A 26,270-nucleotide genomic window follows, 5' to 3' on the forward strand; every position below is an offset into this window, starting at 1 on the left:
AGCCGGCGCTGGAGGAGGTTCCCGGCAGGACCCATAGACCCAGGAGTGTACAGGAGTCTACTCTCGATGCGCCAGCGCTGGGGAAAGCTCAGCTGCCGCCGGGCCCCGGTCGGGCCGGGCCGAGCGGAGCCACGGCGTCGCTGGGCCTGATGGCGGCCCCGCCCCGCGCAGCAGCAGCAGCAGCGCCGGCGCCGCCGGCGGACTCCATTTCCCATGGCGCAGCGCGGGCGGGCAGGCGCAGGCGCGGCGGCGGCAGCGGGCGCGGGCGGCCGGAGCCATGAGGCGGCGGGGCGCGGTGCAGCGCAAGGTGCCGTGTCTGTTCGTCACCGAGGTGAAGGACGAGCCCTCGGCCAAGCGGGAGCGACAGGTGGCCGGGGCGGCACCGGGACTGGCGGATTGGGGGCAGGCAGGTGGGGCTGGGCCCGTGCCCGAGCCCAGGGGAAATCGCTGGGCCGCGGGTTACAACAGCACGGATCGTGTTAGAGCCCCCGGCCACAGCTGAGTGGCGAGGAGTTTGGCTGCAGATTTGAGGGAAACTCCCGGGAGAGGTTTGGATAGTATTCTCCTCCTGAAGTTCAGGGAAGAAGGGCCGTCTGAGTGCTGTGTCAGCTCAGCCCCACGCATTTCCTGGCAAGTGCATACAGGTGTTCACCCTGATGCTGTGTTTGCTTTTTCTAAGTGAAGGCCACTCCAGCGTGACCGCACGGGGAGCCTGCGTAAAACCATGCTGCCATTCCCACCTGTGAGCCTCGCACGAAGAAAAATGAGCTTGTATCCCTTTTGGGTTTGGGTTTGGTTTGGTTTTTTTTTCTTTGTGGTTGTTTTCTTTTTGGAATATTAGGCTTATGACAGAAGAATTCATTTGAGGCTGTGAGATGTGGACAGATTGGGGCGGCAGTCACCTGTCTGGCTGCAGACCTCCAGCTTGTGTTCCCTGATCTTAGTAGCAGCTGCGTAGTGAACTTGAATTCAGCTCTGGGTGATCTTCCCCCATTGGTGATTGGCTTCTGGATGAAAGAGCTGAAATGGTTGCCAAAAGAACAGTAATGTAATTATTCAATTCAGAGTTAAACCATCTCAGTAATGGTTATGTAAGAGTACATCGCCTACACTGGTGATTCTTTGCACAGAAAAACCTAACACGGTATTAGATCTGGAAGATGTGGAAGTTTTGAAGAAACAAGGGTGTATTGCAATAGTATTAGAAATCAGCTCTATAATAAATGTAATACTTAACAAGTTGGATTTATAGAGGCCAGCTGTAAGGAGCAAGAATCTACATGAGAGCAAGGCAGTAACATAACCACTTGTCTTCCTTTCAGCCATTTAAAGTTTTGGCAACTGACACTATAACTGGAAAGGCATTAGAGGCAGATGTACACAGTGCAGTTCCTACTGAAAAGGTGGATGGAACCTGCTGTTATGTAACTACGTATAAAGGTAATAAGGAAGATCCATTTGCAGATTTCTCACGCTGACTAGAAGTCTTGTTTTACTTAGTTTTCACTTTTATTGTATCATTTATTTACAGCTGCTGTGAATTCAAGTGTCATTAAACATCCTGACCACAAAGTAATAGTTGCCATAAACTTAGAAGGTGTTTCTAAAGTTCTTCTAGAATTTACTCTCTGAAATACATGAAGTGTGATTTAAGTGAATATGAACATCTAGGAACTATTCCAGTTTTTAAACTTCCTATTAGTAAGTCTTGCAAATTGGGTCATGTATAATAGAGTGTCTAATTTCCTTGGGGAAGATTAATAGAAGTACAGAGGTTGGGAGGAAATGAGAAGACTGTGGTTCATTGACTCACTGGGGTTCATGCCTTCACGTGAAATTGTAAGGAAACTCTGTATTACACTAGGCAAGACTGTATATAGAATCTAAAATAGATTTGGAAATTCATATAGTGTAATTTGAATTTAAATAGTGAGTGGCTTTGCTTATAAAATTTCTCTAGTGGCAAATGAGAATTCCTGTCTTGCCTGTTATGTAGTTGATTTTAGTACTCTGCTGGGTATGGTTACCTCAGTAAAATGATGCTTTTATCTCTGGAAACTCCTAGGACAGCCCTACCTATGGGCCAGGTTGGATCGGAAACCCACCAAACAAGGTGAAAAAAGGTTTAAACGATTCTTGTATTCATTGGAAGATTGCAAAGGTTGGTGAAGATTTCTTTCCTTCTTTTTGACAACGTAAGTTATCCAGTTGGAAAAATGACCAAGCTAACATGGGAAATACCTGATCCTGCTCCAGTTTTTTTAATGTCACTCTTTACATTGAAGAGCTTTAAACTGGAATAGGTAGCTATTTTTTTAATCTTAAATTTTGAACCTTTAAACTTGTTAAAGCCTAAATGCATCTTTAAACTCTCTTAATTGTAGACCACTCAAGTGTGACAAATGCTGGTGTTTGTACAAATTAACTGGGACTACTGTCTGTAAAACAAGGTTTAGATCAATCATACTTTGATGATTGCATTGAAAGACAACTAAAGCAAAGTTGGTTAACAGTTTGCCAAAAACTCAGTGTTGCATTTATATGTCTAGAATTTGTTTGGAATATTGAAGAGGATTTCAAGCCTGTTCCAGATACCTGGATTCCAGCAAAGGACATAGAGTTCTCTAATGGCAATCCTTTGCCTGATGAAAATGGACATATGCCAGGTACCTATGATGCAGCACAGGTAAAACTGGGGAAAGGTGTGTGTGAATTTCTGAAGTGAATCAGAATTAGTTCCAGCGTTAAAAATAGTAATTAACGTATTCAGAAAAAAAAAAATAAAAATTGGAATGTCAGTCATTCACTGTCGAGAAAGGCTTTGTTCTTCTGACACATGGACATAATTGCAGTTTTCTGTACAAACTTACAGGCCTTCAGCTGAAGGCATAATTGTCACGTTTGAATTCTTATGAGATACAACAGTTTTTCTTTTTACTCTTTCTGTTTGTACTTAACTGTAGGTTTTTCTAATGCACATAACAGGTTCTAGCACACATTTAATAACTTCAGTTATTTACTTTGGTAAAATGCAGTGTTTTCTCGTAGGTTGGGTGCCTGTGGAGAAACACAGTAAGCAGTACTGCTGGCACTCATCTGTTGTAAATTATGAGGCTGGAATAGCGCTGGTATTGAAACACCATGCTGACCCGGGGCTTCTGGAAATCAGTCCCGTGCCATTATCAGAAATCTTAGAACAAACATTGGAGCTTATTGGGACTAATATCAATGCAAATCCATATGGTAAGTTTATATGGTCTGTTTTTGGTTTTTTAGTTAAATACTTTTTTAATTTCGTGGTATTTTTGAGCTAAATAAATACATTTTTTTTCATGTAAGTATTTTTTTAAAAGTTTTCCAGTAGCTACCTTTTTAGAAAGGAGAGAAAAGGGCTGGCTGAAGGAACTCTCACCCAAAAATACTCACCTTAGAAAGCTGAGTTTTCATGGGACTAGTTGTGTCTTATTAAACCTCAGTTACTATAAAAATGAGTTGCTTTAGTCTTTAAAAAAGTATTTTAACTGGAAAAGCTGTTTTAAATATTACTATTAAAATACTAATACAATTTTTTAAGATTTTTTCTTGGTGCCTTCATTTTTTTTTACTTGCTGTTTTGATGAGTTGAAGTAGAAAATTTTATTCAACCATTTTTTTGGAGCCCCTAAAGTTAGTCATACGTTGTAATTATTAAATAGGATTTTTTTTAAGGAAATGTAATTTAGGCTAAATTTTGGTTGTGGCTTCTTCCTTTAAAAGCCTTATAACAAAAAAAGTAATTGGGTATGAGCACAAGTGACTTCAAACTTCTGTGCTTTGCTGTTATATAACTTGCAAGCATGGATAGGAAAAATAGTCCTACCCAGTCTTAAGCATTTTCTCAATATGTACAAGAATTGCAACAAAAAGTTCTAATAGCTGTATTCTTAAATGAAGGTTTATGTTAACATGAAAAGGCAATGCATTTGTTAACAGCTCATTTTTAAGTATTCATGAGAATATATGCCAGATTTTCAGGAACTAAGGTGTTTGTGCTATTAATCATGATCTGAAGCATGAAGGATTTAGCTGGTACCTTTATGGTGACTGAGGAGGTGACCACAAGAAAAAAGCAGACAACTGTATAAATCTCTGTGTCGTGTTTATTTTATACAGAGGAGGAGATTTTAATAAATATAAACTAAAATGTGAGGAGAGACAGCTGCCTTTGGTACATAAAGATATAATTAACTGTTCTGTGAAAGACGGGACAATCTTGTAGTTTCTAATAGAAGTTTACCTTTACAGAATGCTTTTAAGATATCTGCAGTAAAAAATGTGAGAAAACACATTTACTAGGAGGAACGTATTTGTTTTCTTAAACACAGGATTAGGAAGCAAGAAGCACCCTGTACATCTTCTAGTACCACATGGAGCATTTGAAATAAAGAATCCACCTGCTTTGAAGCAAAATGACATACTGTCTTGGTTTGAAAGCTGCACTGAGGGTAAAGTTGAAGGAATTGTGTGGCACTGCCATGATGGGTGTTTAATCAAGGTACGTATATGGATGGACATGTCAAAAGCACTATAATACATAAAATGTGAAGTACTGTATTAATTTTTTGTCTTTTTTTCCAAACTCTTTAATAGTAAATGTTCTCCAACAAATGACAGTAGAATTAGTAAAGCCACTGAATCACTACAATGACATGTTGAATTTTTTAATTCCCAACATTCTAATAATATAATTGGGAACATATTTTCTTGCCTCTCTGTATAGGGATCATTAGCTTTAAAACTTAATTCTTGTATTTAAAAAGTAAGTTCTTGTAATGTTGACTAATAGAACAAGCATTATTAATGTGATTTTTTAGCAGTTTGTATTATTTCTGAAACTGTGGAGGACACCTTGGTTCTGGTTTGCCTTTTGTGTTTTGTTGTTGTTCATGTTACAGAGATAACTGATTAATGGTTTTTAAGTGCCCTGATGCAGAGAATCCTAGAATCCACAAGCACCCACACACCTCCCAAGTTGGGAATTGTTGTGCTACTCTATCAAAATGGCTGAACTGATCTTACCTTTCCTTTTCTTTTAGCTCCATCGCCATCATCTTGGTTTACCTTGGCCACTTGCAGAGACATACCTGAATTCTCAGCCTGTTGTAATTTCTTTTAATAGAACTAAATATGACTGTGACTTTGAACCAAAGAGTTTGTTTCACCATTTTTCAAAGTTGGATGGACAAAGATTTGACAGACTCAAAGATATCAAGTTTGATGCTTGAAACGATTGTTTTAAGTTAATGTATGTGCTGCATTCCTCTTACTTTTCTGTACCACAGAATTCTTCATGAACACTCTTCTAGCTTAGGCAACAGCCCAGGTACTGTATCATTTTAATTTTATTCTAAATGACTAATTTTAAATAACAGAGATCTGCCAGCCAGAGCAGAGATCTAGCTTCCAGCATGTTTATTTTCTGAAAAATCCTTAACTTTTGAACCCATTCCTGGAAACTGTTAGCATTTAGTGTAGGAAGTGTGTTGTCTACTGACTAGTCCTAAAAGCTTTACTAATGAATGCAATCAACTGGAAAAGTTACATAGGTTGCACTTCTACAGATGTAATTATTATATGTACACTGTTATATGTAGGTTTGAGATTTAGCATCAAGTTTCTTAACAGTAAAAGGACATATTTCAGGTGGGACCAGAATTAGTCCTAAAATTTGACAATTTTTTTTACAGTTGTAACAGTTTCTTATGGGAGAAAACTTCCTGGTATCATTTAACTGTTCATCTGCAGCATTATGCTATTATTTAAAAACGCAATTAACCTATATCCTACAGGGATTTGCACTATTTTGGGAAAAAAAGTAAATAATAGAAAATAAACGAGTTTTATTTTGGAGAACCTAGTAAGTGGAGAGAGAGACATGACTTGGCTTAATTCCCATTTACAACTGCATCTCAATTGGGAAACTTCATCAAGGGCATACTAAGATAAGGTATACAAATAATAAAGTGAGACTGAATGATCATTTGAGTTGGCTTTATTTCATCTCTGCTATAAAAGTATACATCTAGCTATATAAAATAAACAAAATGAAAAATGAATTATATACAAAAATACCAGTGGTTTGGCTGAAACACTGTAACTTCATTTTCAGTTCTTTGTTCTTGGATTTTATAACATTGAGGTAAAAATAACCAGGCATGTAAGAACAGACATCCAGCACACTGACCCTGAGTTCAGAGTTAAACATTATGGCCACACAAGACAAGAGCAAATTACATATTCTTACTGATCTGGGACTTAGCATACTTAGTATGCCGACAGTTTAAAAAAAATTTATTAACTTTTAGGATAAGCCCAAGGTTTCAACTTCACCTGACACCTTACTACCCAAATTAACTGTTCTGAATTAAAATATATTATTGCACAGGAGCTGGGAGAGGTAAAACTTGCTTTTATTTTGACTATTGTATATAAATACTGACCATGAACTGTTGAATAGTCCAATTCTGCACTCTTAGGTGTGTGCAAACTAACATAACTTTGAGACTCAGACTTGTATAATTCCAAGATAAACACAGACAATTTTATTTTTTGTATCAATTAGGAGGATACTGAACACAAGCCTAATCAACAGAAATGTTGCCTGGACTATCCTGAATGCCAGACTCTTCATAAAGCTGCTTCAATCTCTCTTCTAAGATGATATTTTTTTTTACTTCTTCATTGTAGTTATATTTTAGATCCTCAAGTTCTTCAAAAAAAGAAGGGTTATAGGTTTCTAGTTCTCTTTTCAGCTCTTTTGTCTCTTCCTATTGAAAAGAATGAAAGAGTACCACTTTTATCCAGAACTTTGTTAATAACCACACAACAGCTTTTTTTGCCTTTTTCTTGAGAGGTTATATGATAAGAGAATAAGGATGTTGTCTAGAGGCAAAAAATGCTACCCATAAATAGCACCTTCCCAAAAAAACAAATAGGCTTTGTAAACAATGTTTAGAAGTTGACTTTGTCATTAAATATTAATTTAGCTATTAAATGGCTCCTCCTAACTAACCATGATTTTTCTTATTATCTTGCCTAGGCTGATCCTTGCAGCTCACCTTTAATTGCTGTTTTTCAAGCTCTGAAGCTTCCAGCTGTGACTGGAGGTCAGCCATTTCTGACATGAGCTTGTCAATTTTAGCCTTCTCTACAATTTCATTATGTCCTGCAAAAACAAAGATTTTTATGAAATTTTAAGTAGTGAAAACCCATGGCACAAATAATCTTGTTTCAGTAATTCTGCATCTCCTGAAAGCTGCAGCAGTTGAAGTGTATAAATCCAGTTGGGATCACCAAAAATTTAAGTCACCTGGGCTTCTCCTTAGTTCTTGTACAAATTAAGCAGTGGTAACTAGTTCCTGTGGTTGAATGCAGTAGCCCAGTGGCCAGTCTGTTAGCACAGCTATGAGAAATACAACACGAACACTTCCTCTGAATTAAATGCAGGAAGTTTGGAACTATCCTGAGGGTGTTGTTGCATATATTCATCATTTCAATAGGGTTAGTTTTGGGGGTTTTTCCAGTCATATGGCAGTGTGCTGCTCCATAGTGCTCTGCTTTTCCCATGGAACTGATGCCTGCTACGTCTTAAATCATTCACAGAGCTGGTAAGTGGAAATAGATGCTCATTCTCTCACAGCGTGGAATCCAAAGCAAAACGCGTAGGAAAGAGGATTTCAATTAATGACTGACATCTTACAGTCTTTTGAGGTTAATGAATCAAGTTGAGGCAGATTTTTCCCACATACCCCATGAGGGAAAAATCATACAAAGTTTACAGTCTCTTGTTCAAAATAATTGATTAGGGAGATTTTTACTAAAAATTCTCTACAAAAAGGTTGTATATGTACTCAAAAATCTAAGACCTTAATCTGCTCCAGTTTACACTACTTTGGCATTAATCTACTTCACATAATTCTGTAGATTTACTATCACTTTGCACACACATATTAAGTAAAAGTAGTTTTAGACTCTAAGTACAAGATCTTTATTTTAGGTATTTAAAATTATTACCAGCTGCCGAACCTCCACTGGTAGAGGTGTGTCTTTCATGCTTATAATCCCCCATCTGGTGCACTAGTTCTGCTTTTTCTTTCTCTAATCGATCATTAGTTAATCTAGAACATAGAACAATTTTAGAATATTTTTAAAAAATTATTAAAATATTGTAAAACATAAAATATTTAACTGAAAATTACAGTGGCCATTTCTTGATCTTCTTATTTCATGTATATTGGCTGAGGTATTTAGTTAGTTATTTGGAAGTCCATTACCTTAAAAGCTGAAGCTCCTTGATGAGGTTTTGCTCTGCCCCTGCACCTTCAGGAAGATGTTTGAGATGCTCAATCTTAAAAGAAAAATTAAGAAAGTTTTATTCTTAAAAACAGTATCCATGGCAATGCAGTTCAGATAAGAGTTCTCTTGGATACAAGATTTAAAAAAGAATGAAAATAATACTAAGGATGTAACCAAATATTAGGCTATCAGGGAAAAAAAGCCTTCATGTACAGTTTCCAAACACAAAGCTAGTTCTTGACAGCCTTTCTGAAGTTAGTAAAGATCATTGCTACATATTTCATGAAGGGTGAAGAAAAAAGTATTTAGAAGTTAGATTTCCAAAGAAAGTTGGATGCATAGCTACGTCAATGTATGCTAAAGGAATTGATATACCTATATCATTTAAATGCTTTAAAAATATTACTGATGTGCTTACTTGCATATCAGGGTGTCCCAGTTAATTTAGAAAGATAGTATGAAAACCCTATGATTTTGCAGTGACAACCCAAATGAGGGTACACTGAACCTGCAGTTAAGTTAGAAGAGGTCCTGATGAGAGGGGGAGGGAGTAAAATTCAGAAGCACAAGAGTGGTTTAAATATGTGATTATATACAGTTAATGAAGGCAGTGACAGTTCATGAACTCACACGAGGCTACAGGCAATGAGAGGTTTTTGTTCTGTTACTACCTATCATGGTAAGAATTTGGGTTATTTTTTTTTTACACAGTGAGGCTCTTGTCTTTGCAATGCAGTTAACTTCGATCTCATCCCTTCATCAGTACTTGAGATATGAAAGAAACTGGAAAGTGTTGCTCCCAGAGTAGTATCACATAATGAAAGACTTCTATCTCTGTGTTAAATTTGCTGCTGCTATATACTTCATGTTAATAGCACTGATGTTAGAAAAGGAAAAACAAGGAAAAACTAACAAAATAATTGTTTTACAGGAATCAATTCCAAGTTCTATTTATTGAACATGTCTACTTGCGTACATAATATATATATATGACTTCCCAAATTGTAAGTTTGTATTTGGTAACTTACACTGAGAAAGGCCAGTACAAGGTGTCTGGGGAAGAGAACCATCCACATATCAATAAATGAGAAGATGGAAGCTGATGCAGAGGCATAGTTCTAGGACTGCACCTCTTAAAAGCCACTTAAAAGCCAAAATGTGATACATCTTTACAAAGGCACTTGTGTTTAAAATTCATCAACTCTTCCACGTGTACAGTAGTACTTGTAAGACTACTGGAGACTGCATATAAGAGGCCAGACTGGAAACAGAAATGAGGATCCTGTTTAGGATGGCAAACTCAATATTCCCCTGCCCCCGCTGCTAAAAAACAAAAGTGGAGGGAATAGGGAGGTCTCTGCAGCAGCCTCACTCTGCAGAACCTTTTGAAGCATCTATCTACAGGCTTTCATGTGATCACCAAAACTGTAGTAAAAAAGCCCTACAGAAGAAAACAGTAGAAAAATAATAGTTTTCCTCAACCTGCAAGTCAAGAATATATATTGATAGTATGTGGTAAACCTCATTAATTCACTAAAATATGTAAATACAGCAACTATGACTGAAAAAAAAAAAACTATAGAAAAAGAAAGGATTAGAGAAAAAAACAAGTATTCTGCCACTACAGACATTACAAAGACCTAAATTAAGCGTTCTATTTTCAGAGTTATCTGGCTAAATTTAACTCACTTGTTCTTTAAGATCTTTTAAATTTTTATCAGCATTGTGTTCACGTTCTATTGCTTCCTGAAGCAGCCGTTGAAGGTTAGCAATGCTTTGGGTTTTTTTAGCAATATCCGTTTCCATTTTCTTCAGCTTAGTTTCCTGCATTCTGGCAGTATTTTTATTTAGAGAAAAATAAGAGCAGAAGTTAATACTTTTGCACAAATAGAGATTAAATTACCTTTAGGGGAATAAACGCTGTAAAACACACCCTAAAGTATGTTTGGGGCATTAGCCTTGAAATAACCTCTGACCTTATAAATACAGTTTGCTGGAAGAAGCATAATGAGAAATACATCTTTAATCTTGGAATAAAGGCTTTTCTAGATATTCTGCTTTTGTGAGGTTTTTTTGTGTCTACACTTTATTGAAGGGGGACTGGAATCTTTATGCTATTGCACATAAACCCTAAGCACCTGCTGCTAAAAGGATGCATGTTACTGATGCAGTATGTACACTTGTTGTATCTTAATTCAGTATTATACCTTTCAAAGTATTTTTCTAATGATTTAATAATTTGTGGAAAATACTGTACTGAGAAAAGGGTGCTAATACAGATGCAGAAGATGAAAACTCCAAAGCCAAAACTATTCTGCAATAAATTGTTTACCCTGAGGAACAGCAGTCAGAGGAAGATTCCATTTTGCTTTGAGCTGTATAAGGCTACAAAAGGTTTGTGTAGAATCTGAAATGTTGGAAGGTACCTCTGGAGATCCTGTAGCCCAGTTCTCCCATCATGAATCCATCTGGATTTTTAGATAGCAATACAATGTCCAACACCTTGCTACCTGCCAAAGAGTCTTCTGAAGGGTCACTGGGATGACACCCCCTTCTCCTATGAAACACTTTCTGTTACCATGTACATGCTTTGGTGGATGTGCTGGTGAGGTGGATTGCAGGATAAAGTTCCCCAAGCAGCTCCTCTGGGTTAGTAAGGTGTTCATGTTATTAACTTACTTAAAATTCATGTTAAAGTAAATGCAAATAGAAGGCTTTATTCACATGAGTTGAAATAGGCAAGTACAATTAAACATTGTATTTTGTATCTATACACAACTACATATATCTCTGTCGACTAAACAGAACCAAGTATAAGTGTTTTTCAAAAGAAGTGAAGAACTGAAAGAATAAATATATGAAAACTGCTGAGCCAATACACCAGCTGTCTTCACTGTATGCTCCTATCCTCGTTCTCCTGTGGCCATCAGCCACTTTTGTCCTGTCCTGCAGTCATTTTTGCCCTCCTTCCTTAGACAAATTATGGTTGTTACCTTGCCTTGCATAGAGACATTTTACCTCACTGGATAGTTTGGGGAAAGGTTAAAAAAAAACAAATGGCTTTTTAAAGTCTCAGTGAAGTGAAATGGCTGAGCAATGTGTCAGAGCAGGGGATCCTGTGGGAGTGCAAGACTGAGAATGGAGTAAAACCTTGGCCATCAACAGTGATCTGACCTAAGATGAAATCAGACAGGTCTCTCTTCTGTCCAGTGGATTTTCTGCCCTAATAAGTTTACTGTCACAGGTTCTGATTTTGTAGATACCTTCCATCACTGTTTACCACTATTAAAGAGTACTTTTGCAACTCATTATATCTTATTTCACCCTGAAGTCATCCAGGAGTCCAGGACTAAGTATTTCTTACCAAAAATTTGCTCTCTCCCATCCTTATGCAGGACACAGGTTATTTCTCATAATAGCGTAAGTATTTGTTTCATTTTTCTGTCTTTTTATTACATTCTCAATTCCTACCTTGTTACAATGGACTTCCAGCTTCTGCTGTCAGCTCCATCAAGTTGGCTCTCGGCCATATTTAGCTTCTTAATGGTTTCTTCCAGCTGTACATTTAACTTCTCATTTAATATCTCCAAGTTATTCTTCTCTATTCGTAGCTTCTCTCCACTGTCAGCTTCCTATTGTTCAATAAAAGCAAAGCTTTATGGAATGCTTCACCTCACATGAAGCACAGTATTATCTCAAACAATGGTGAGATAGGGTCAGTGCTGATTTAGAGGAAAACTGCATCCAAGATTACTAGCACTACAACTTCCTAATTCGATCTTGAACTAGTCCTTGGATATCTCCTCTCCACATATAGTGAAAAAATCTGTCATAGCAACATCAGTGCTATATTAACCACTAAAAAAACTAAAACCCATATACTTACCATAACCAGTACCTAATGAAATAAAGGGATGCATTACAATGACCGTACCTTTTTCAGTTCTTTACGCAGTCTCTCATTTTCAGTAATGAGCTTTTCCATTCCTTTGGTCTTCGATTCATAACGCATACTCAGCTGCCCCTCCAGATCAAGTTTCATTTTTTCCATTTCAGACTAAATATCAAATAGTTTGTTAAAACATATTTACATTGCTTTGTAGAAGATTTCAGATTTCCATTTTTAAATCACAGAATAGTTACAGCTACTTAGCACAGTGAACATTTCATCACATAGTTAAATACATCCTTAAGGTACAAAGTACCTTAAATCATGCATTATGTTATGCTAAAATGAAGTTTTGCCTTTCTGTTCTGTATCATATCTGCCATTTTCAAAACAGTTTTGGGCCAATCAGTATCAACAGGCTTGCTACTCCATTTTGTTACTAACTTGCATATAAACTGTTCTCTAAATACAGTTACTGGAGATAAATCTGTACCTTTAGCTTCTCGTTTTCCTGCTCAAGACCAAGTAATTTCTCATTAGAAACCACAGCTGGAGCTTTTTTCAGTTCTTCATTTTCTCTTTGGACTCTCTCTACAACCTTTTTCATCAAGCCAATTGTTTTTTCCAGTTCTGGGATTGTCTTTCCACTTCTACCAGCCTACAGAGAGGGGGGAAGGAAAAAAATATAAGTAAACAAATAGTTCATTTTAACATTCTGAGATACTCCAAATCTTACTTTATTGCTTATTTTCCATTGTAATTCATATTTATAAAAAAAAAAAAGATGCTTTATTTTGATATGACTTGAACCCTAGAATTTCCTGCATACTTACCTCTGCAAAGCATCTAATGATATATTAACCCCTCAAGTCAACAAATCAACTCCTTCATTTTCTATGTTACCCAAAAGAGCTGCAGTTAAGTATCAAAATCTGCTGTACTTCATGAACTAAACTGAAACATTAGGAAAATAAATCAAAGAACTACCTAATTTATTCAGCTTTTCTTGTAGAAAAATTCCCCAATCCCACAGACCATGCAATTGCTTAAATGCTAATACTGTTGGGGGCATGGGGGAAAAATGGCTGGGAACTTAAGGGAAGAAAAGAGGGCCATTTTTTAGCAACCCTTCTGCTGAATCAAAGTGACAGAAGAACTATATTTTAAAGCCTAAATAGCTCTCCCTTTCCAAAGGCATATATTCTTCTTGCAGAATAATAAATAAATGTATGTGAGGGTAATATTGTAATTTCTCTATTTTTCTTCTTTCACTACATTAATTAATGAGTTAGAAAATCTGTTTAAGTCTTCAAATCCATTTATTTTCTCATCATCTTTGTAGCAATTTCCTCATAATTTAAAGATGCTGCTGATTCTACTTATGGGGCCATAAGGTACCTCCTTTTCTTTCTACCGAAGTAAGGGGCAAAGTAAGTGGAAAATGGGGAGGATTTTACTCCCTAGAGTTCTACATAAATATATATAGCAACCAAATTTCAGAAGTAAAAACTGCTTCTTTTTCTTCTCTAAAATAACTGGAGGGATTAGGAGGTTTGTGTTGGTACCCAGCAGAATTAAAGAAAAACCTGTCACATCTTGCTGCCTGTGAATGGAGAAAGATGCAGAATTTGCTGTCTCCTCAGAATTTTTGCATGAAGCAGTTTTATAAACTGAATTTCCTTGTCCAAGAATACCACTGCATAAGAGAGACAGATACACAAGCAGTCCACACAAGGCATGAGTAAAGAATGAAAAATATCTGATCTTTTCCAGGTACTCAGAAGCAGAACTCACTGACCTTGTTTAGCGAGCTACAAAGAGCTACAAAGGCACTTAGGAGCTTTTATTAACACAGCTTTCTTTAGAAGGTCACACAAAGGGCTTGATAAGTGAGCAGCAAGAGACATACTGGGCACTGCTGAGTACTTTTTTCCCTTAAACTTCCGAAATACTGTTCTATTAAGGTAGTTGACAGTAGCTAGGGTAAAATTTAGCTGTGTCACCTTGCATAGTACAACAAACAAAAACTTTAACAGTAAAGTACCCTTTCTACATCTGCATCAAATCATTTACATAGATACATGAATATAATTTTCATTATTATGGCTGTAACTACGATTTATTGTACAAATATGCTTCTGAAGGTAACTAATCAAAATGACAAAATAAGGCCATGATAGTGCAAATATTTAATAGTTTACCTCTAGTCCTTCTAATAGTCCTGTTAACTTAATGTCATTAATATATTATAGCATTTTGTCAATAAAATAAGCAAGAACAATTCATGTTTGTTTTTGGTTGATTCCAAATAATTTAGTTTCAATAATACTTTGCTTTTTTTTGTATTTCATTTTCATTTAATTATGATGGAAAGTGCTGTTAGAATACTCACCCCTCTAATGCTGCCCAGCTTTCGTTCAGCTTCTGCTTTCTCTTTTTTGAGAAGTTCACACATTTCTTTTAAGTCATCTACTTGGTCCTACAAGTAAAAATAAAAGTAATAAGCAACTTAGATCTCAAATTGAGGTGAACAACTGGTGAACAAAATTACAGTGGTTTTACTTTGAAAAATTTAAGAGAAAGCAATTTCCCATCTCACTGATATTTTCCATTATTTCTACCAGCTATTCAACCTTCTCATCCTCTGTAAAATCGTGGAAAATTTACAGTATGTACAGAAGAAATATCCATTTCTTTTTAAACAAATCCCTGACCTGTGTGAGGGTAAAGGGGACTAAAGTAAAAAGATGTTACCTTTAGTCTTGGCAAATCTTTATTGGCCTGCTCTAGTTGGAATCTTAGCTCAATGTTTTCAGATGACAATCTTAAATTTTCCTTCAAAACTTCTTGTTCTCTTCGATACTGATCACTTGATCCTATTCCTGATGCCTTGAGAAAAGAGGGGAAAAAACTGTTATTAAGTGGTAATGTACTAATTCAAAATTACAACTATCAGTTGTAGTTGATTAAGTGCAACAGAGAACTAGTATTTCTCACAGAAATGAAACAAAACTTTATTACTACCAGTTTTGATCTAATCTGCTTTGATTTTAACACCTTCTCTTACATTACTTTAACTTGCTTAACCTTTAAGGGAAGTTTAAAAATCAGTATAAACTAGTAAAAATTTCATCAAACCAAAACTGACTCTCAAACTATTCTGTAGAAATAAATCTCAAAGACTAAAAGATAAAAAAGCTACTGAATGTAGTAAGCTGTGACACTGTACCTGGGAACAGCATCTAATTTTAAGGACATACTCTGACAGTTTTTTAAGTAGTACATGCATCATAAGAAATGTCATATATGTCAAATGGATCAGAAAGCAAGTCAGGAAGAGCAGTATGTAACTCTCATTTAATCTGTTAGTTCCCACAGTCTCAAGTCTTTATGCATGGAGGCTAGTAATTTATACTACACAAAGAGTGCTTTGCATACTTTATAGTGCCAATTCAAATCACAGTGATATGGTAAATTATTATGCCTGACTAGTAAAGAGTAAAACCTTTTAATAATATAATAATCAGTGGTTTTTACTTATGTAATTTGGGAATTACTGTATGATTCATTACTTCATCACTAATTAGAGGAATCAAGTATTTGCTTCATTAAAGCATTTTTTTTCTAAGTGTAAATAATAGCATATCATAAGTCTCTTAAAGAATGAAGGACATCAATTAGCTCCATGTATCTTTGGGGTTATTTGTAAACTCTCTGGATCAAAATTTTAAGATTGACAGTAGCTTACTTGTGAGCTGACATACATGCCTATCATGAAAGTATAAGGTTTGCTTTATGGACTACTTGGCAAGTACTTCAATATCCCTGCAGACCATGGATAGGAAAGCAGTGCTTTATCAAGACCAAACTATTCTATTTCTATATTATTTGTATTGAAGAAATGCTAGAGGGCCACTACAGTATCAAACCTCGGGCATTTCACAAAATTCTGGGGTAGTTTCAACCCCTTCTGTACAGCTTCGGTCATTTTCCTGTTTATTCTCTGCAGTGTGTGGATTCATGTCATTATTCATATTTATTTTGTCTGCTTCACAGCCATTAGCTTGATTAGGAGGTTCCCCTGAATCAGACTGATAGCAGCTCATTCTGTCAGTATCAGGCTCTTCTACACATTCTTCTTCATCCATATTTGAGTGCTTGAAAATTTCTTGCTTCCTCTCTTTTTCTTCACATTTCTCATTAACTTTTCCATTTTCAGGCTGGGTTATATTTTCTTCTTTTTCACTGCAGTTCTCTTTACCTTCCCTAGAAATATCTGTGTCCTTGCATTTCTCACTATCTTCATGGTGCTGTTCAGGAGACACTTCCCTGCTTGCATCAGCAGCAGCCTCCTGGCCTTCATTATGCATGATGGATGTTTGCATGTCTGCATCCTCATCTATTTCACTGCCATCAGTAACACTATTATTAGTCTGATGTTTGATTTCATCCCTATTTGAAATAGATTTCTTGTGAAGGAAATTCAGATACTTTTGTTTACTGACAATGATAGGAACAGACTTGGTCAGTTCAGTCTGGTCACATGTACTCTGATTCAAGTTGAAGACAGAGTGAAGCATGAAAGAAAAGCAGAACACAGTAAAAGAAAACAGGAAATAAAGGAAAATAGAATATACTGTAAAGTCTATTCTTGAAAGATTAAGAAAACTTAATAATGCAAAATTTGCAATATAATCAACCTTGTAAAAATCAAAGCACAACAAAAACACATAATGTAACTGAAATGCAGCTCGGTATTTCCCCAAACTCTGTGCATCTTGAATTTTTAATTAATATATAATATAAAAGTAGTCTCTCAGTTGCAGACTCATATATTTTAAAATATTTTTTCCTTATTTCTCCACATATGCTAGGATGCTGAATATTCCAACTTCTACCTGTATGATACAGCAACTTTAAGTTTTGGGGATTTGGGGTTTTTTTGTGTTTGTTTTGTTGGGTTTTTTTAAAACCACTAAAAGCTGAGTATTTCATCTCCTGCTGTAGAATGCTGTCATTTGAATAAAACCAGCTAAGTGACATAGAATACCAAATAGAAAACAAATACTTTTCTTAAGTAGTATTCTACGTAACATAGTTACATTATTAACTTACCAAGGGTCTCAAAAATGTCTCTCTTGAACATTGTCTCTGTAATGCATGGAGCTTTTCCTGGAGGTATTGATTTTTGAGATGTAGATCTTCTACAACAGTGTCTCGTGGGATTGCTTGCAGTGTTCTACATCAAAAAATGAATCAAGCCAAAACAAACGAATGGCTATTAATGCAGGAAAACACCCTTTAAGGTAAAAGCATCATGAATTTCTGGATTTCTAGACCCGATTTTCCAGTGTTTCTAAGGTAGTTATTCTAAATCAACGATGGCCGCATTTCAACTAATCCCCATGAATGGAAGATACTCACTTTGGCAAAAGGAATCTGCTCTTTTCAGATGCGTACAGTCTATTATTCAGGTACATTACCCACTGTGATAGTAGATACACTGGTTAAGAATACACTTCCTATCTGCACTTAGCAGTTCCAGTAACTTTCACCAACTCTAAACTGTAGTTAAAATTTTCCACAATAGGAGTACATTTTTCATATTCTTTAGCTTTTTAGAATAATGAACCAATGCTGCATATTCTCTGAACATGCACAACTGCTCCCCAATAGTTTTAAGTTTGCTTATAACAGAAATTATCAGAAATTTTAAAATTCCTGTTTGTCTTTTTCCTTCTTGAATTATAGTTCACCTATTAAAGTCTATCTCATTCCACAGATTTTTTACTAATTTAGATTTTTCACTTTTTATAGATTCATTTAAAAAGTCTCTCACCTCATGTGTACAACTTCATTTTCTAATTCTAGATTCCGTTTTCTTAGTTCTTCCACTTCCTTTTCAGTTTCTGTTGCTCTTACTCCAACAACACGGTCAACAGTGACACCAGTAGTTTTCAGTTTCTTCTGCAGAGCAATTTTCTCTTTTTCAGTCCTGCAACATTCAGTAAATTTACATTTTAAAGCTTATTTGTTAACTTGCTTTCTTGAGGAGAAAATATCTTCTGTCTTAAAAGAATCCATGTTTGCATTTTATTTGCTCACTGAACCACACTCCCTTTTCTGTTTAATAAGGTTACTGTATAGACAGTAAAACCTTACCAAAATCCCAACTCAAACTCCAAAAAAAGCAATGGACAGTAAGTCATTATCATGCACATCATAAACCACTTGCTGGTCTTACCTGTGTTCTATGTGAAATTCAGGCAAGGCTTGCTAGAATAAATGCCATTTCGAAGCAGTTTCAAATCACAATTTAACAACAGCTACAATCAATACCACATCTTTTATCAGTAAAATCCTGCCATTATATCAACTGAAGTAAACGTAGTATCTGCAGAGTATGGACATACGATTGTTTGTTGAAATGGCTTCCAGCTCATAATCCTAGAACTGTCATTACTGCAGTAACATTACAAGTATCCAGTCCTAGCAACCTAATTAAATAACAACACTGTGAGAAACAGCCTGTCTTCATAAAACTGTTACTTGCTTTGTGTGAATAACAGAATGCTAAGCCAGGAAGCATAATAAAGGACTTAAATTTTGAAACACTTTCTTCTAATAAAGTTTGTTGGCTTCTACAAGGGAAAGGGTACTAGAGGAGTTAGCAGAGTAGCCTGCTGCTTCAAAATCAACTAATCCTTTTAGTCTCAACAGCAATGTCAAATTCTCACCATCAATCTTATAAACATAACAAACGGCAACAATTACTATCTATCAAACATATCTGTATTTCCCTTATGACATAATCTTGTAGCTGAATCAATTAAAACCAACTCACTTTGTATAAAATTCCTTCAGTGTATTCAACTGTTTGGATAAAGCATCTGCTTCTTTTTCCTTTTCCCTTAGTTTGTTCCGCAATCCTTCCATTTTGATTTGCCATTTTTTACCTTCATCCCATCTAATTATTTCCTCCCTGGAGGTCTGTGAAGAACATAAACAGATTATGTATTTCCTTTTGATTTCTTCTCTTAAAGCAAAACAAGCAAACACATTACAAAAGTAAGAATGATATATTTCTTCATTTATCAGTTCAAACCAAGAAGCCATAGCAGGCATGTATTATTTGCCATATCTAAGTATCAGGTTCAACTAGATACACTGCTGTGACTGGTGTATAAAGCTAGTGCAGTTTAATGCTCCTACCAAATTCTTCCTTAGCTTTTAATATTCATTTTACAAAAAAAGGAGTAAAGCATTTTATGAAATTAGAGGCTCTAGTGCAACATGTCCTTTCACTTATGTAATCAATTTCACTGCTACCTAGAGAATCTTAGTTTTCTGAGATTTTGTAGGACTACAGATCCATTAGAAAAAGGCAGGAAAACATTAAGATAGCAGTACTAAGTAACAAGAGCAGTAACAAACAGCATGAGAAACATGAGAAGTTGCAGCCATGAAACTGCTTTTTTTCTAACCAAGTTTGGCTGGTAGGTTTTAGAAGAAATAGGGAGAGGTCAACAGCCTTGGCCTTGGCTGATGAGGTCTTTCAAAGCCATGATATAAATATCACATACCTTGTCTTCTTTTAGACCTTTTTTTTCTGTTTCTTCACACTGTTTCTCAAGTTCACTTTCCAACTTTTTAAGTTTTTTCTGAAGCACATCTATCAGATTTTGTTCATCAGCTTTGCTCTGAAACATTACAAATTTTTACAACTTCAACTTTACTGACTACTAAGATTTTTTTTCTCCAATCAAAAAATAAGGATTTTAATTCCAAATTGGTAAACTTAGTTTAGAACCTAAATGATCTTTTAAAAGTTATCTTTAAATTAAGACAAAATACCATTTTTCCAAGAAGCTATGAAAGTGGTTATTCAACTCCTCAGACTCTTTCAAACATATTTCAAGAAGTATGTAATTATTTTTTTTTTTAGCTGAGGCAAGAAAGAAAGCTAGTATCTTACATGAAACCCAGATGATGAGGAAAAAATATTTTTTTTTATCAAGTGTAAGATACTTAAATCTTTCACCCCCCCAACCAGTTCATCAATACAGAAACTTGACCAAGATCAAGTTTGAAAAGTCACTTCTACCTGAATGCTACTGTTTAGCCTCCTAATCCGGTTCTTCAGTTCTTCATTTTCTTTTTCAATTTCATTTTTTTCCCTTGATATTTTAGCAAATGCTTTTTCTTTCTTCTGAAGCTCTTGGTTTAACTCATCCCTTTCATCCAACAAAGAAGTTTCCTTATTTTTACTTATTTTAAGGTTATCTGTAAGTTTTGTAATCTGATTATTCAATTCCTCTATCTGTGTCTAGAAGAAAAGAAAAAAGCCACCAAAGGCCCCAAATCAGGTTGATCAACAATAGAACAAAGCAATACAATGATATTATCTAGTACTCACCGTAAGCCCCTTTGTTTGTCTGTCAACAATCTCCTGGACATTCATATATGCCTCTTTTTGTGATGCAGCAGAAATAATTTGCTGTTCAGCATTAGCAGTCATTTCTGCTCGGAGTTCTAGAAGTGCTTTACTCAAAGCCTGAAAATAATTAATTGAATTTTTTTTGTAAGTGAAGATGCTGCTACAAAACAGGCAAAAGCAATTATACTTTACTTTGGCATGTTACACAATTATATTGTACCTCCTACTCAGCTATATAAAGAATACTTAAGCATTAAGAAACATTTAAGTGACATAGAGATTAATATTTGTTGACTAACTTTGTGCTGGTTCTCTTTTATGGCTAACTGGCTCTTCAGCTGTTCCACCAGGTTTTTCAGTGTTGCTGTGGGTGCTCTATTATTTGCTTCTTTTTGGACCTCTAGTTCAGCTTTTACATTTGCTAATTCCTTCTCCTTCTGAGATAAGGTGTTCCTCAATTCATTTGCTTCTTGTTTTATTTGTGCCACATCAACTGTGTGCTTTGCTTGAAGCCTAATACAAAATAAGCATTAATAGGGTACAGTGTAATAATTAATTTAGCAAACTCCAAATAAATCACAAAGGACACAATGGTTTATTTTTTATTGTTATTAAAGAAAATGACACTTAGATTTGGAAACAGCAAAGAAAGACTGGCTCAAAAAAGGCAGTTTAGTAAGATAATAACTCAGGAAGGTCAGCAAAATGAGATTAGAGCATTATTCATTTTCATTCCTGGTCCTCACAGGCAAAGAAAGCATCATATTTTTTCCTTTTAAACATGGGTTAAACTTTCATGAGTTTAAACTCGTTCAGCAACAAACCCAAATGGATGTATCATGGGGAAAAAAATGACAAAGCACAAGCCAGCAAATAATACAGTAACTTAAAAACAACTTTTTCACTAAATGGTATAAAGCTAACAACTAAAAAGCATTTTTCCAAGCCACCAATTTTCAGTATTAGCCCCAGTGAAGGGCTACAGATTAAAAATAACTTGGAATTGCCAACTATACCAATGCTTTTGAGATTTTTTTCAGCTGCATCTTAAATTCAGCAAAAACATGTCCAATTTGATAGATCAGTCTGTAGCAGCAATACATAATTGACTTGAACCACTCTAATTGTGACTTATGTTAATAGTCTAAAAACTTACTGAGCTCTGATAGTCTCAAACTCATTGATTTTTGTTAGAGTAATTTGCTTCTGTTTCTCCAAATCAGATGATGTTTTCTTTAATTTTCCAACAAGTGAAGCAAGAGAATTATCCTGCTCTGCTACAGTTTTCTCTAAGTGGTGAAAATATTTGCTGTTGGACAGGGATATAGCAGTCTTTTTCCCTAACTCCTGTAAAACAGAACAAACGCATGTGATAAACATTTTAAATTTTGAGCAAAAGGTAAGCAGTACTGATGCATTTTTAACTCAATCTTAAATATAATCAAGCATTAAAAGCGATCATTTTCTTACTGAGATGTGATTCTTACTTAACAGAGAAACCTGTCAGGCTGGTTTGAAAAGAGCTTCGTACATCTAATGATCAACAGAATACAGCTGAATACAGGTTTCACCTTATCATAAAGTGCAGAGAGAAATTTGGTTCCGAAATGAGTTAGCTTAATATAACCACACACTGAATGAGAAGACCAGAAAGCAATATGTAACTCTCTCCCCTAGAAGTCTCCATAAATTAGGATTATATGCAAATGTGGTAACTCTGTTTTTTACACTTGACTTCTAATCCCTCTCATGTGAATTCTCTCAAGAACAATACAACAACTGTATATCAATCACGCATTTATTTTTCCAGTCATCAGTTATCCCTCACTTTTGACTGCAAAACTGTTATTTTCAGCAACAAAGTAAAAAATATAGGAACGACTTCACTAATTCTACAAACACACGTGACTCACCAAAGCAGTCTCTTTGAATTTATTAAGGGAATTGTCAGTGTGCAAATCTAACTTCTGGTGTAGAACTCTTATGTCTTCCTCATGCTTCTTTGCTATTTCCTCTTGTTCCTGTTAGTTCAAAATAAAACTCTAGTGATGCACACTATCACAGAAAGTCATGACACTACAATGCCTTCAAGTTGTTTGTTCACTCATTGCTCAGTATTACTCCCCAGATTTTCCTCTAATTCTGGAAGTTTTTAAAAATTCTTTTCTTCTGGATATAATCATTGTATTTTTTTTTCTTTTTAACACTATTGGGAAAAAAAATAAACTCTCGCAGTTTTAAGCTATGTAGCAAGTAGTATGGTGTAACAGCACAGAAGCTGGAGAACAAAACCCTTGGTGTTGGTCCTCACCAACTGTGACTATGAGTATGGACAGGGATATCCATACTAGGTACATTTCAAGTTTATTTACTTTGGACTATAGTGTGATCCCAGTGGGAATGCTAGCCCACAGAGAACAACAGGCTCATTTTAAGACTGCATCTTCTGTTTTCTTCCCAAACAAAACCCCTTGATTTCTCCCAAAAGAAATAGCTACACATGTTAACCAATGCACACTACGTGAAGATGATAGAAAGTCAGCTTTGGAAATGTGCTTCTGATCCAGACACACTAAAACTGATGGATGTTTGGCCTTGAAGTATCTCTTTGACAAAAGGTTTATGTTTTAAAATACACTTTATGGATATAAAGAAAAAAGAATATAAATTATTCTTATAAAATATAAAGTATGCTTGGATACACTGTTTATGCTTTAAATAACGCCTCAGTTTAAAATATGCTTTAAGAAGAATGTTATCTATAAATCTATGTCTTTCTTGTACCTTCACTACCAGATGCAATCCAGAGATCTCTGTTGCAAATACTGAAAAATCCCAAAGAAATATACAAAGTATACTGAGACCACTTTGGCAGAATTTTAGTTTTCTTCTTGTCACACTACTTTAATTCCTAGACAGAAATTAAACACATAACCTCTTGACTAAGCAAGCCTCCTATTCTGAAAAGCTAAAATATTCTACATGAACTTTCCACATATGAAATAAGTAATTGTCTCTGTTCTGTTATGTGTGAGTTCAGAAACCTGTTTTTTTTAGATTTCACTAGGAATAAGAAAACAAAGAATCAACTAAAACAACTTGAAAATGGAAGAAATTTCAGACAAAGAGTTTAAGTACCTCTCTTGCTTTAGCAAGCATATGTTGGTATCTTTTTAACACTTCTTCCTTTTGATTTAATCTTGCTTGCATATTTGCAATGGTTTGATGAGCAATTTTAATGGCATGATGGTACTCTGAATCATCTTCTTGTTTGCTTAATTCAGCCATTATTTTCTCTCCTGATGTTGCAGGCAATCGAAGTCTTAATTCATTTATAACTTTGTCTCTTGATATAACATTTTGTTCCGCTTTCCACAGAGCCGTTTCCTTTTCTTTTAATTTCTACAACAAAAGGCAATTTCTTCGTTTCCAGAATTCAACCACTGCAAAAAGATCTTACTTTTCAAGAAATGTACCAGAAAGATTTGTCTACATGGACTTAAAAACAAAAAATACTTTGCACTGGTTTCAGTCTATACAGGATTAGATGAAAATGTCCCAGAACATCATTACTGTGTCTTTATGTATTATTTGCTTGGCACAAGACACTTAATTCATTTTGTGCTACTAAATGACGAAGCTGGTGTTTTACAAATTATTTAAGAACCACAAAGTATCTTCTGTAGCAGAGTAGCACTTTAACAACCCAAGATAAAAGTATTTTGTAACACTTGCTAAATTTAACTAGGTATAGTCAACTGAATTTTGTACAGCAAGAGCCATCTTATCCTACTGAATGGATTAATAAAAACATTATAAAATTCTCCTCTTTCATTTCTTACAATGGAAAAGAGATTTCATTTTATTCATGGTGTGATTATATTATTTGTTTACATTTTCTCTGTGTTAAATATGTCTAAATGATATTTTAAAAAGGATCTTTTTCATGGAAAAAGAAGTAAAAGAACATGCAAACACAAACTTTGTCACTTTAAATTATAATTTATACATTAAATTACCTCCTCCAGTGATCTGCAGGTTGCCCTAGTTTCCAGGATTGTTTGAATATGCTCCTGAATCTTTCTTAATGCCAACTCAAGTTGCTGTGGGATTGGCAAACTAGGGTCTGGAACTGAGCCCGTAGCCTCTTCTAACTGCACAGAAAGATTCATATTCATGTACTCTGACAGCTCTGAAAAACATGCTTATGAGTCTACTTTTAGTGCATGTACCTTTAAAGCTGTGCTAAGTATTTCAGTTTGTTGATGATCATACTGGTCTAACTGGCGCTGCAGTTCTACTTCTCTCTGGTCCCAAGCCATTTGCCTTCCTTCATGAAACTGTAACAAATGTTTGATAAGAGTAGTTTATTTATTGAAGGCAATTTGGGGAAAAAAATGGGAATTTTATAGCCAACTTCAACTGAAAAAATAGTTACTGAGAAGTAAACTACTCAGAAGAGCTATTAAAAAGAATTATGAAATCAAGATGCAAACACCTATGTTACAAACTTATTAGAAAACCATTTAGGAAAGGAAGGACTAGGATATTTTTTCAATAGCATGCAGAAATACGTACCTTGTTCTGCTGCACAATTTCTTCTTCCAGGTTACTGATCGTACATTCATATTCAGAAATTATATTACGTAAATACTTCACCTCTTCCTTTTGCTTGACTAATTCTCGACTAAGTTTAAGTTCCTGCAGATGGAGTTCCTCCATCTTCATGTGCCACTCAATTACCTTGCAATGAATAACACACAGTACATCATAATTTACCACAGGCCAACAAGATGCAGCTTCACTGCCCTTGAGGCAGGATGGAACTTCTCAAGCTAACTGGAAGACAGATATTCTGCCTTTTTAAGCTTCTTCACTTTTCTTGAGTAAGGAAGCATGACAAGAGTATGAAACTGCAAGGGGAGTGACTGAGAAGTGCAGCACACAACTGGAAAGGCAACAGGTTCCCCTTACACTGACAAAAGTGCATTGCAAACAATTTTCAAATGACCCAAGTTATACCCTATGTATCTGTACAGACTGAACAAAAAAAGTATGCAAAAAGTTTGGTTAGTCTTTTCTAAAAGATCAAAAGAATTCAAAACCATTAAAAACTGTAAGTATTCAAAAAAATGCACATGTACTAAGAATAACAGACATACTTAGGTCAAAATGCTCTAGAAAAATACTAGAAAACTGATTCAAAACTAAAATGTGCCCAGAGCGTTACAACCATTGGTTGCTTACATGCAGACAGCTTCAGTCATAACAGATACTATCATGTTATATAATATACAGTGATCTTGAAGAGAAGTGAGAAAGCCTTCTTAAGATTTCGGGGCAACGTTGCTTACAGTTGCAAAATAGCTTAAGCAGATTTACGTGAGCATAGGAACATTTCTAACCATGCTGCCAAAATTACTGCCCTGGATTTATTTAAAAAAGACATGGATCTTCAGTGAAGATTTTGCTGCAGGCTCATGGAACAGAACTTCAGAATGCTACGCTGTATTTAATTTAATTCATTATTTAATTAGATTCATAATATAATTCAATTTAATATAACTGCATTTATAGCTAGCCTCTAGTTCCTATGTGCCTTAATTGGGC

At 35.5% G+C, this 26,270-nt stretch overlaps 3 protein-coding genes across 7 annotated transcripts in view; 1 reads left to right on the forward strand and 2 right to left on the reverse strand.

The window, feature by feature from the left end:
• Window positions 1–223: 223 nt before the first annotated feature.
• On the forward strand, window positions 224–6,019 carry RLIG1 (RNA 5'-phosphate and 3'-OH ligase 1). Of its 5 annotated transcripts, XM_068999912.1 has the most exons (8): window positions 509–1,048; window positions 1,323–1,440; window positions 1,532–1,701; window positions 2,066–2,161; window positions 2,550–2,666; window positions 3,049–3,243; window positions 4,365–4,534; window positions 5,076–6,019. In XM_068999912.1, exons 3-8 carry the CDS (start codon window positions 1,638–1,640, stop codon window positions 5,262–5,264), a joined length of 831 nt encoding a protein of 276 aa, XP_068856013.1. In that variant the 5' UTR covers window positions 509–1,048; window positions 1,323–1,440; window positions 1,532–1,637; the 3' UTR covers window positions 5,265–6,019. The 5 variants fall into 5 exon arrangements, with proteins under 5 accessions (XP_068855988.1, XP_068855991.1, XP_068855996.1 ...); XM_068999887.1 differs by lacking the exons at window positions 509–1,048; window positions 1,532–1,701 and adding an exon at window positions 224–367; XM_068999890.1 differs by lacking the exons at window positions 509–1,048; window positions 1,532–1,701 and adding an exon at window positions 235–331.
• Window positions 6,014–26,270, reverse strand: part of CEP290 (centrosomal protein 290) — a 49,503-nt gene continuing 29,246 nt past the window's right edge. Inside the window, exons 32-54 of the mRNA XM_068999884.1 lie at window positions 25,239–25,403; window positions 24,893–25,000; window positions 24,680–24,814; window positions 23,799–24,062; window positions 22,574–22,681; window positions 21,817–22,007; window positions 20,960–21,173; window positions 20,640–20,777; window positions 20,328–20,549; window positions 19,807–19,923; window positions 19,068–19,213; window positions 18,063–18,218; window positions 17,339–17,462; window positions 14,978–15,112; window positions 14,616–14,702; window positions 12,717–12,881; window positions 12,269–12,391; window positions 11,806–11,966; window positions 10,024–10,165; window positions 8,313–8,386; window positions 8,053–8,156; window positions 7,098–7,204; window positions 6,014–6,806 (exon numbers count right to left, since the gene is read on the reverse strand). Of these exons, the coding sequence (XP_068855985.1) occupies window positions 6,621–6,806; window positions 7,098–7,204; window positions 8,053–8,156; window positions 8,313–8,386; window positions 10,024–10,165; window positions 11,806–11,966; window positions 12,269–12,391; window positions 12,717–12,881; window positions 14,616–14,702; window positions 14,978–15,112; window positions 17,339–17,462; window positions 18,063–18,218; window positions 19,068–19,213; window positions 19,807–19,923; window positions 20,328–20,549; window positions 20,640–20,777; window positions 20,960–21,173; window positions 21,817–22,007; window positions 22,574–22,681; window positions 23,799–24,062; window positions 24,680–24,814; window positions 24,893–25,000; window positions 25,239–25,403 (3,372 nt within the window). The 3' untranslated portion in view covers window positions 6,014–6,620. The remainder of the gene's footprint in view (window positions 6,807–7,097; window positions 7,205–8,052; window positions 8,157–8,312; window positions 8,387–10,023; window positions 10,166–11,805; window positions 11,967–12,268; window positions 12,392–12,716; window positions 12,882–14,615; window positions 14,703–14,977; window positions 15,113–17,338; window positions 17,463–18,062; window positions 18,219–19,067; window positions 19,214–19,806; window positions 19,924–20,327; window positions 20,550–20,639; window positions 20,778–20,959; window positions 21,174–21,816; window positions 22,008–22,573; window positions 22,682–23,798; window positions 24,063–24,679; window positions 24,815–24,892; window positions 25,001–25,238; window positions 25,404–26,270) is intronic.
• Window positions 16,060–16,803, reverse strand: LOC138104813 (uncharacterized). The gene has a single exon (XM_069004003.1). The coding sequence runs from the start codon at window positions 16,801–16,803 to the stop codon at window positions 16,147–16,149; it is 657 nt and encodes a 218-aa protein (XP_068860104.1). The 3' UTR covers window positions 16,060–16,146.

The sequence above is a fragment of the Aphelocoma coerulescens genome, chromosome 1A (assembly GCF_041296385.1).
Source record: "Aphelocoma coerulescens isolate FSJ_1873_10779 chromosome 1A, UR_Acoe_1.0, whole genome shotgun sequence".
Taxonomy (NCBI): domain Eukaryota; kingdom Metazoa; phylum Chordata; class Aves; order Passeriformes; family Corvidae; genus Aphelocoma; species Aphelocoma coerulescens.